Source organism: Apaloderma vittatum, unplaced genomic scaffold (assembly GCF_000703405.1).
Source record: "Apaloderma vittatum isolate BGI_N311 unplaced genomic scaffold, ASM70340v1 scaffold7068, whole genome shotgun sequence".
NCBI classification, from domain to species: Eukaryota; Metazoa; Chordata; class Aves; order Trogoniformes; family Trogonidae; genus Apaloderma; species Apaloderma vittatum.
Window position 1 is genome coordinate 2671 of NW_009728942.1, and position 11434 is coordinate 14104.

The 11434-nt window shown below is 42.4% G+C and overlaps 1 protein-coding gene across 1 annotated transcript; it reads left to right on the forward strand.

The window, feature by feature from the left end:
- Positions 1-1173: 1173 nt before the first annotated feature.
- On the forward strand, positions 1174-7215 carry LOC104277582 (focal adhesion kinase 1-like; the record flags this gene model as incomplete). The annotated part of the gene is made up of 5 exons (XM_009874253.1): positions 1174-1269; positions 2461-2576; positions 4325-4425; positions 5639-5728; positions 7011-7215. Coding segments are annotated over exons 1-5 (608 nt in total), but the record flags the coding sequence as incomplete, so codon positions are not given.
- Positions 7216-11434: the final 4219 nt, after the last annotated feature.

An 11434-nucleotide genomic window follows, 5' to 3' on the forward strand; every position in this document is an offset into this window, starting at 1 on the left:
GAGGCCACAAAGATGATACGAAGGCAGGCTGGGAGAGTTGGGGTTGTTCATCCTGGAGAAGAAGAGGCTCTGGGGACACCTTATAGCAGCCTTTCAGTGCCTGAAGGGAACTTCCAAAAAAGACAGAGACTTTTTGTCAGGGAGTACAGTGCAGTGACAGGAGGAGGGGTAATGATTTCAAACTGAAAGAGGGTAGATTTAGATTAGATATTATTAAGAAATTCTTTCCTGTGAGGCTGGTGAGGCACTGGCACGGGTTGCCCAGAGAAGCTGTGGATGCCCCTCCCTGGAAGTGCCCAAGGCCAGGCTGGATGGGGCTCTGAGCAACCTGGGCTGGCGGGAGGTGTCCCTGCCCATGGCAGTGGGGTTGGAACAAGATGATCTTTAAGGTTCTTTCCAATCCAAACCACTCTATGATTTGTATGTCTTAATGCCTAAAACATGTTGTGACTGTACTGCAGAGACTGAAAAGTTAATTACAGCAGAGTAGGTTTCGATTAGATATCAGGAAAAAGTTCTTCACTGTGAGGGTGGTGAAGCACTGGCACAGGTTGCCCAGAGAGGTGGTGGAGGCTCCATCCCTGTAGACATTCAAGGTCAGGCTGGATGAGGCTCTGAGCAACCTGATCTAGTGAGAGATGTCCCTGCTCACTGCAGGGGGGTTGGACTAGGTGACCTTTAAAGGTCCCTTGCAGCCCAACGCATTCTGTGATTCTGTGATTAGTACATGTAAAATAAAATGAGATGTGCGTGTAATGATTAAATGAGATTTTTATCTGTGTCGTAAACGGACAGATTTTTTTTCCAGACATCAAATTACACATACTCTTTTTCCTATTCTTCCAGTAGAAAGGCACAGGTTGATGGATCATTCACTGCGTTGGTAGGACATTATGTTAACTTAGGTCATGCTCAACCAGGGCAGGAGAGCCAGAGAACCTTCCTTCTGCTTTGCACAACACTTTACAAAAGCAAACAGCGTGTAATACTGCCCGCAGAACATTAAATGACTAGATATTATTGTCTGCAAACAGTTGTTTCAAGTCGTGCAGAACTGTGATTATATTTTCTGGTCATAGATGAAATGCTTCTTAACCAACTTTTTCATTTTTATTTTTAAAAAAAAAAGGTTCTATGTAACACACCAACTCATTTCTTTTCATTTTAGTAACGATGCGTCAGTTCGATCATCCTCACATCGTGAAGCTCATTGGAGTTATTACAGAAAACCCAGTTTGGATAATCATGGAGCTCTGTACACTTGGAGAGGTACAAAAATCCTCACGCGGCAGCAGCCTTCTCTCTTCCAAGCTCACAGATACTTTTACAAAAGGCTGAAAAAAAATCTTTTCTCAGTACTGACTCAAACATGATATCATCCTCGTTTGTAGAATTACAGACTCGGAAACAGGAGCAGCAGAACTGGATCTAACTCCTCCACTGAGGGAGCTCATACCAAAGTGATTTAGTCATAGTTTTTAGAGGATTCAGTTGCTGTTGCTGAGGGAGAGCAGGACCTGTGTCAGCATCCTGTGATTCTGTGTTTCTAAGATGATGATAACGCGCTTGCAGACATACCTTCTAGAAGTGAAATCATGTGGTACCTCTTTTCTTGGTCGTTAGTAATACTGCATTTTCCCTCGTAACACTGAATTTCTTCTGTGGTTTTTTTTCTTCTCTGCAGTAGAGACCCTACTTTCGTCATTATTATGTATTTTGGATGAATCTTTTAAACAAAACTAGATCTTGGGTTTTATAATTTATTTTTTGAGCCACATGTTGCTCAATGTGAGCTGAAGTAACATTTTACACTGCATTGTAAGATAGTTATCATAATTATCAAAGTGCAATGTGATGTCCAAGAAAAAAAAAATAGGCAGGAAAACCTGTAGTGGAGAAGTCATTTTTCTGACAGAAATTGCACATTTTCTTCCTGGTGCCCAAATCACTTTTCAGAGCCATGTTTTAATTTAAAAGGAGACTCTAGCGCCACCTTCCATTAGGTCCTGACTGCTTTATACTGGGAATACAGCTTTTAAAAATTCTCTGTTGATGTTGGCTACCCTGAGCTAAATCCAGTTCTTTTTGCAAATGTAGGTTAAAATTAACACTTCCAAAACGATACTGATCTAATCGGGGTTCATGTTGGCCACTTAACTGTTTTGTTCTGAAATTATTTAGGCCCAAAACGTTCACGGTTCTTGAGGGACGAATACATAAAAAGTCCAGGAGTACTTGACATATGCTCTCCATCTTGCAAAGGAGCCTGAAAGCAATGCACAAATCTGTTTGTTTGGTTTGGCTAGCAATTTTCCTGTAGAAAATTCTTATCCAGCCTTAAGGGAAGGCATGCCCCGTGATACTCGTGCAAACTTTACGATTTGAGATACGCCTCGTTGAAATGTCTTGGGGTTTTTTGTTACAACTTATGTCCTTTTTTTTCCTTCTTTATGTCAAAAGTTGAGATCGTTTTTGCAAGTAAGAAAATACAGCTTGGATCTGGCCTCTTTGATACTCTACGCTTACCAGCTTAGCACGGCTCTTGCCTACTTAGAGAGCAAAAGATTTGTACATAGGTAAGATTTTATACATATGTATGTGTATGTGTGGGGTTTTGTATGCAACTACTTGAAATTTTAGGGAATACGAGGTTCTAAATTACCAGACTGTTGACTGGCAGTATCCTGGCTCGAGCAAAGACAAACATGACGCCCAGTTGGATTTTTTGAAGTCTTCCTTGTGTGTTCCTTTTCCATACGATGAACGTGTAGCAGTAATACCCCTAAAATCTATTTCCCTGTATTATGTCAGTCGCAATGTGATTTTTTTCAGGGCTGCCACCAAATTCCACCCTTTTCAAGAGTGACACCTGCTGGTCTGCTCCGAGGTTGACTCGGAGATGGTGCCGGCTTTTAATCAGAATAGACTTCAACTGAGTTGTTGCTTTGTGGTTGCAATGGTTTTTAAAGCATTTAAAGCAACAGAGAAGAGCAAAACAGGGTAGCCAGCTTCTTAAGTAAAGATCTGGGAAAAGAAAGTATTTATAAAATACAAGTCCTTGCTTAAACAGAAAGTGAATCTAAATATCCTTGTAGGTTTGTTTTGAATTTTATTCCCTTGAACATGAACTTTCTAGGGAAAAGGGACTGGCTTTAGCCTCTTGTTTTATGCGGTTAAAAGTTCACAGCACTTCCCATTGTCACATGCCATTTCTTTTTGAACTTGAGCATTTCATTTGTGTTTACTTACGTTCAAATTCTGTCCTGTATATATTGTAGGTACAAACGCATGTACCTGGGTGTTAGGTATACAGATATACACAGTTATGTGTATAAAAGCATTGTAAAGAACAGACCCCTATGATTCTTACAGATACTTGGAATTCTGGCCAAGGAGCTTTTTTATTTTAGCTCTTAACAATAAAATCTCAGAATGCAGCTTTTTCATACCATGCTGAAATGGGAGAAGGTAGCAGCTCTCAGTTTGCCGTACTTATTTAAAGCTAAAGCTGTCAATACTTAAGTCAAACCTGCTGAAATCCAGAATTGTCAGACACAGAAGGTGGATTTTCTCACCTGGAAGACTGCAAGAGAAAGATGCCCAAGTCTGTGGGTAATCCCTGCGGCATCACTGAGAACTGAGCTCTTAACGGAACCCACATCTTAAACCAGTTCCTTACTTTCTCAGGGTCGGGAGACAGGTTTCCTTCTTTCTTCTTTCCATCAATTCTCATAGCCAAAAAAAGGATTGGCCTGTGATATTTAAACAGATGGAAATAGAAGTTTTTCCTCTGTTGTTGACATTGACGGGTAACACTTTCAGATGACAGTTACTGTTCACAAGGGCATGTAGTCTTAGGACATGGGATAATGGCTTTAAACTGAAAGAGGGCAGATTTATATTAGATATTAGGAAGAAATTCTTTTCTGTGGGGCACAGGTTGCCCAGAGAAGCTGTGGGTGCCTCATGCCTGGAAGTGTCCAAGGCCAGGTTGGACGGGGCTTTGAGTAACCTGGTCTGGTGGGAGGGTGCCAAGGCAGGAAGGTTGGAACTAGATGACCTTTAAGGTCCCTTCCAACCCAAACCGTTCGATGATTCTGTGATTACTTTTAGGTACTGCTCCGTTTCTGCAAGCTTCTCGGTATCAGGAGAAAAATATGTTGTTGGTTTTTTCTGCACATGCACACCCAAACAATGGCTGGAAAAATAATTCAGTCCTGTCAAAGACTTTTGATACTTCCGGGTTTTAATATTTTTCTTCAAATGATTTTTCATCACTTTAAGTTTTTCAATGACTAGAAGTAACGTCTCCTCTGTTTGGCAGGGATATTGCTGCTAGAAACGTGCTGGTATCTGCCACTGACTGTGTGAAATTAGGTGACTTTGGTTTATCCCGATACATGGAAGACAGTACTTACTATAAAGGTAAGTTGACACTCTGGATCCTTCTTGCAGGCCAATTTAGAACACAGTTACTTCTCACAACACTAAATTTCTTATCGAAAGGAATTAACCAGATATTCTTGACCTAGCTGTCTTATTTGTATAAAGAGGCGAATTATTCAAAAACTTAATAGATGGCAGTAATTCCCTACATGTCTGCCTAACATTTGGGTTGCATACAAGCGGGAAGTTCATGTGCAGTTAAAATTTTGCTTTCTAGGACTAGTTTATAGTGCCTTCGTCAACGATTTTTTGGGGATGAGCCACAATTGAGGCACGTTGGAGATAATATTCATGGCCTAGTATAGACAGTCTCCAGTGAGTTCAAGGTTACCTACAGATGAGTTTGCGCTCTCTTTGTACGTGGCATACTTCAGGTGCCACTGGGCTAGGGAGACTGAGTACAAAAAAGTCTTTGAAGCCTATTTTTTCTCCCATTTTGGATGGAATGCCAATTTAAAGTGGCTCCGGCAACTGTGAGATGTCCTGCAGTTCCTGATAGATGGGAAATAGAGCAAAATAGAGATTGCATGTAGGGTACCCGACAGTAGCGTCTTAAATCTGGTCTATTTTACGAAATCATGTATTAATAAATCTAATCTTCAGTATATTCCTAATTGCAGTCCTGTATTTTAAAAGATCTATTATCTCTCTCCTTACAGTCCATTATGTTTCGTCATTTAATTTGTCTCGTATCACTGTGAGCTACGTATTTTAATCGCTGAGCGGACACATGATCGTTTCTTGTTTTGCTTTTAGGGTTTGTTGTTGGGGCCTTTACTGGGAGGTTTGGGGCATTACTTTGTTATTCCGTTCATTATTTTTTCTGTTTTGTGTAAGACCAAACAAGCTATCTGGGGGTTTTTTATGGACCATTTGGAAACACCTACTCCCTTGCTGAGATTTTATGAGTTTCAGATGTGGTGCCAGTATCTTCTTAACTGCAATAATTGCATCTTTAAATAAGAAATAACTTAAAACTCGAAGGAGCTCAGTTAATCTGAATATTTAGGCAAAGAGAGGACAACCAGCAAACTGGTCAGACGGTGCAGAAATCTCCTACAAAATTTAGTAGTTGAAGTGCTTCACCAGAGATGGGTTTTGCCTACAAATTACTCCACTGAGAACAAAATCTAGGTCGGAGCTCAGCAGTAATAAAAAAATAAAAGTCTTCCTTGTCTTGCCTTCCCTGTAGCTTCCAAAGGAAAATTGCCAATCAAATGGATGGCTCCCGAGTCAATCAACTTCCGACGGTTTACCTCAGCTAGCGATGTGTGGATGTTTGGTAAGCAAATACCGCTTGGTGGGGTTTCTCAGGTGTCCCATTGGAGGGCTTTGCTCTTTAACTACGGTAAATTAATCATTTCCAGATATTTGGTGTGATTTTTCTCTGAAAATCTGGTTTCTTCCAGTACATTTTCCATCTCTGTATTTTTCCTTCTTTTTTTGACTCAGTAAGCCTGAAGTTTCATGTGCCTTTCTGCCCTTAGTAAGAAGCTGGCAGAAATGAAGGTACGAGGAATTAAGTCGTAGTCATAACGGAGATAATTTTTTTTACTATAATTTTTCCCTCTGGTTTCTTTCTGCTATACTTATTTTATATTTTCACTTTTTGCTTTATAGTGGTAGCCTGCTTCATTCCTTAATGCATATATGAGCCTACGTGATGTCTTGTTTCGAGATCTTTAATGCTAGATTCCCACTTAACTTGTCTTTCATATCTCCTGCTAGCCTACAAAATATGACTATAAGCTGGGCAAAAATAAGGGTACATAACAAGGCTTTTATTTTTTTTTTACGAACCTGATCACCTGTGCTCAGAGTGGCCCAGTTGCTTTGTCTGGACAGACAGAACAAAGATATGCTGTGTACAGGAACGAAGATGCTGAGACTTGAAATAAGAGCAGGGCAGTCAAGTAAGAGTTCACCCTCTTTTCAGAATAAAATTTGAATTTTCTTAAGTATATGTGAGTTCTAGCAGGTTTATAATAGTTCAAGGAAAACTCCGGTACAGTCAGAGTTAGAAGAATGAAGTCTGTGGAACATTCTTGACAGACAGTTTTTCCCTTTGTACTTTCAACGTAGTTTCAGCAGAAACTGTTTTATTACGTAGTTTTGGCACAAAAAATTTGGGTCTGTGCCAGCGTTAAAACACCCTCAAAGTTGAAAACGCGCTCTACGTGTCGAAACAAGCCTTTTGGAACTAGACGAAGGGAAAAGCAAACACAGCTCATTCTACCTCATAAAAAAAAGTAGATTTGAATATGAGCAACCATTCCGATGTCCGATAGGTAAGAGGTAGTTCCCGGGGAAGGCAGCCAGGCTGCTGTGAGCCAGCTGTGGGTCATGCTTCCTCATAAATAGCTCAGCCGATACCGCGTGTGTAATCCTGCCGCACATCGCTCCTCTCTGCTGCTGGCCGGTAAGTCAAAACCATTCCCCCAGCTCTGCCTTTCAGAAGAAATTGTGTTGTTGGGCCGTACAAATTTGTGCTTTCTCTCCCTCGTTTTGACGCGGTCGGTTGCTCGCTCACACCGGGGGAATTCTCTGTGTGTGTGTCTCCTCAGGTGTGTGCATGTGGGAGATCCTAATGCACGGGGTAAAGCCCTTCCAGGGAGTGAAGAACAATGATGTGATTGGGCGGATTGAGAACGGTGAGCGGCTCCCAATGCCTCCCAACTGCCCTCCTACCCTCTACAGCCTTATGACCAAGTGCTGGGCGTACGACCCTAGCAGACGACCCAGGTTTACTGAACTTAAAGCACAACTCAGGTAGGGTTATTCTTCCGCAAGGTCCTTTCCTTGTTCGGAAATATTTATTTTGCGCTGTATCTTCTGTTAACGGTGTTTGCTTTCTGTGGAAAAGGCAAGACGTAGCGTATTGAGTTTTATCTTCAAAAGGGCAGGTTGATGCTGCTCTTTTGGAAATCTAGACCTTATCCGTTATAGAAAGTTAGACCAGGCAAGAGATTGACATAGCTGGAAGCATGAATCACTTTCTTTTCAGCCAAAACTGTTCCATGATTCTCCCAACAAAAACTTCGTATTTTTACTAGCAAGTTTTTTACACTTTTAGCTAGGTGTGCTACAGTCCTTGGGGAGGGGGGGTGGAAAGAATTTGGGGTTATTACCTAGTCAAACATACAGTGGACAGTTTTGGGGTAGAAGTGTTTCCTGTCTTAAATACCTGAACCATCAAGTGAGCGCTGTTGGAAGTTACTTTCCTAACACTTGTAGCACGCTAGTTGCCCTGTGGCAGCTTTGTCTGAGAAGTTGTGGAGCCTGCAATGAGTCATGAACTAGGAACTGGAACTAGAAACTCCTTTTGCCTTTTGTAAACCAGGACGTAGACTACCTTATGTTTATCTTGGAATGAATGTGAGCACAGACTTTTGTGACCAGTCCAAATTCACACCCTAGTTAATTCTGCAATAATTTGTTCCGGTGCTCATATCTTTATTTCACCAGCCACAAAATGGGAGTAATATTTAAACTTTGGAACACCACTGAGCTATTGTGCAGACACATTTGATATCTGTGACCACTCTGGGATTTTTTGAGGGCTTGGTATCTATTTTACCTAAGTCAATATAAGCTTAAAACGGTAGGTAGGTGTTGTACGCTCTAAATCCACTCTTGGATTTGTTGTAACGCATTGCTAAATCCTTCTGATTTATCTCACTTCGAAGTTGTTCTTTGTGGCATGTTTTATTTTCATGACATCATTTTGTTCTGTCACTGGATGTTCACGACACAAGATAATTTATATGTGGTTAAAATAAGGTACAGTTTTAATATCATTATGGTGCTGTTTGGATATGCTCTATGGATAACTTAGCTATCTTTAAGGTTTTTCCTGGGTCTTAAAATTGTATTCGGTTCCACCATCGATTACACTGAGAACTCCTGTGTAGACTAATAATTTACATAGCTGGGGGAAGACATAGCCTTTCTCACAAATAACTTTTCATCCTACTGACTGTGTGGAGTTAACCACAAAGGAAAGAGGGATGGGGCTGGCAAGGAAAAAATACAATGCGGTTGTGTAATAGGTGGAAATCAGCAATTCACTTGCTTTTTCTTTTTTTTTTTTGCACTCTGGCAGAATAGGATTCTTTTTGGTTTGCAATCTGATAACTTAGAGCTGACTGGCACACAAGTGAATGAAGCCCTAAAGAAACATGACTGGGAGGATGATTGTGGTGTGTAAACCCAGGCAGGGAGAGTATCTCACCAGCAAAGGAAGAGGATGAGTAAATCCAGAGTCAAAGTAATTGTGTCAGAGGGTGAAAAAAGCAATGAGTGCCCAAGAGCCTGGCTCTCCTCAGAAATGCGCAGCCAAAGGGAGAGAACCAGCGCTCAGACACGCAGCAAGGCAAATTGTCATTAGCTGCAAAACAAAATGTTTCCCAGTGTGTGTGATTGAGCTCTGAAACAGGTGGCTCAGAAAGAGTCTGGAATTTCCGTGCTGGGAGACTTTCAAACCTTGACTGGAAAAGGCTCCGAGCGTCCTGTCCTTGCCGTGCTTGGAGCTCAGCTTTACCAGGAGTTTGGACTCAAGACCTCCAGGAATCCCTTCTAACCTAAACCGATTCCCTGGTTGTAAGTCAAAAATGCACCAAGAGGGATGTTTTTGCCTCCTTTAGTCATGCTAGGAGATTTGGAGTATTGTTTAGAGGACTACCTCTCTCCTGGGGCCACAGCAAAATCCCATTTTCACTCTCTTCTCATCAAAGCAGAGAATTTTCTCCCGCTCCAAACTGGTGACCTTTACCTCCTGAAAGTTGGGCAGCTCGGTTGTCCTTAGGGCTTCTTTGCGCTGCTTGCAGACGGAGACAGCCTCTCGTTGGAAAGCTTGCCAGTTCCCTTATGATGAGGCAATGTCAGGCAGCTAGGAAGGATCATGTTTCAAAACTCAAATTCCCATGAACTTGAAAAAACAAGCCATTTCCCTGGTGGCCTTTCCTGTGTGGTGTTGCTGCTGCTCGTTCTGGATCCTGTCCAGGATAGTCTTTCCAAGCTGAGAGCAGACAAATTCGTTGCTTGAAGCCAGTAATACAGCACCGCAGCATTCCTCTCTCTCTGTGTTAATGAGAAAAAGTCCACAGCTTTGGGAAAAAAACTTTTTTTCTGTATCAAAAATAGCACTGATGCTGATGGTAGCATAAGCACTTTATGTATTCCTTGATATTTTATAGCATCTGATATCTCCAAATGAATAGGGATTAGTGTTAGTGTCCAGAGCAAACGCAGAAACAAATGGATGTATTGTGGATTTCCACATTTAATTCCTTCTCGCATCCTGGGTACCTTTTTCAATTTCGAAGGGTGGTAGAAATACGAATAAGTCATGAAAGTGTGGTGCTGCTACCCTGCTACTAAAGCAATTCTGTCACTACCTGGACCAGAATTAGAATCCATGGTATTTTTTATCAGGAAGTGTGTGTTGCCTTGCTATTTTATGTAGAAGAGATTTTTATTCTTGCACTATGTGGTAAATAATAGAAGAGGCCCTTAGCTAAATACCCAAATCACAGGATAACACTTTTACAGCATTTCGGACTTCTTCGTCCAAGAAAAAAAAGGAGAGTAATTGTTGTGGGAGACTCCCTTCTGAGGGGAACAGAGGGTCCTATCTGCCACCCGGATCCAAGCCACAGGGAGGTCTGCTGCCTCCCTGGGCCCAGGTTAAGGATGTTATTAAGAAGCTTCCAGGTCTGATTAAACCCTCTGATTATTACCCGCTTGTGGTTATGCAGATGGGTAATGATGAGATAGCAGAGAGACAGCCAGAAGCAGTCAAAAGGGACTTTAGGGCACTGGGACGGTTGCTTGAAGGATCAGGTGCACAGGTTGTGTTTGCCTCCATTCCTTCAATTACGAGGAAAAATAGTGGGAGGTTCAACAAAGTGAAGCACATTAATACTTGGCTAAAAGGGTGGTGCCAGCAGTCTAGCTTTGGGGTTTTTAACCATGGGGAGATCTACAGGTCACCTGGTCTGCTAAAACCAGATGGGGTTCACATGACGCAAAGGGGAAAAAGGATCCTCGGTCATGAGCTGGCGGCGCTCACAGAGCGTTCTTTAAACTTGATATGAAGGGGGAAGGGGTTACAACCAGATCAAATGAAAACGGCCCTGGGATACACACAGTGACATCAGAAGCAGAGTCACTAGCGCAGGTGAAGTACAGCTCTACTTTATTGGGGGCTCCAGGGACCTTATGAGGGGCCCAACTCAAATGCCTTTATATGACTACCCGCAGCTTGGGCAATAAACAAGAGGAGCTGGAGATGTTTGTGAGCCTGCAGTGCTATGGCCAGATCGGCATCAGAGGGACATGGTGGAACGACTCCTGCGATTGGTGTGTGTGACTAAAGGGGTATAAACTGTTCAGGAAGGACAGGCAGGGGAAACGAGGAGGGGATGTTGCCCTCTATGTCAATAAAAGGCTAGAATGCATGGAGCTCCACCTGGCAAGTGATGATGAAAGAATCGAGTGCCTGTGGGCCAGGGTGAAAGGAAGGGGAGGAGACTTTACAGTGGGGATGTGCTACAAACCACCCAATCGGGAGGACAAAGTGGATGAGGCCCTTCATAAGCAGACAGGAGTTGTTGCTCGTTCACAAGCCCTGGTCCTCATGAGGATTTTAATCACCCCGACATCAACTGGAAAAACAATACGGCAGGGAACAAGCAATCCAGGAGATTCCTGGAATGCATTGATGACAACTTCCACTTCCTTATCCAAGTGATAGAGGAACCAACGAGGAGAGATGCCATGTTGGACCTCGTTCTCATCAATAGGGAATGGCTGGTGGGAAATGTTAAACTCATGGGTAGCCTTGGCTGCAGTGACCATGAGATAGTGGAGTTTGAGATCCCAAGGGCAGCTAAGAGGGGGAAGCTCAGCAAGCTTGAAACCCTTGATTTCAGAAGAGCTGACTTTCACCTTGGTAGTGTGCCCTGGGATAAAGCCCTGGAGGGACTGG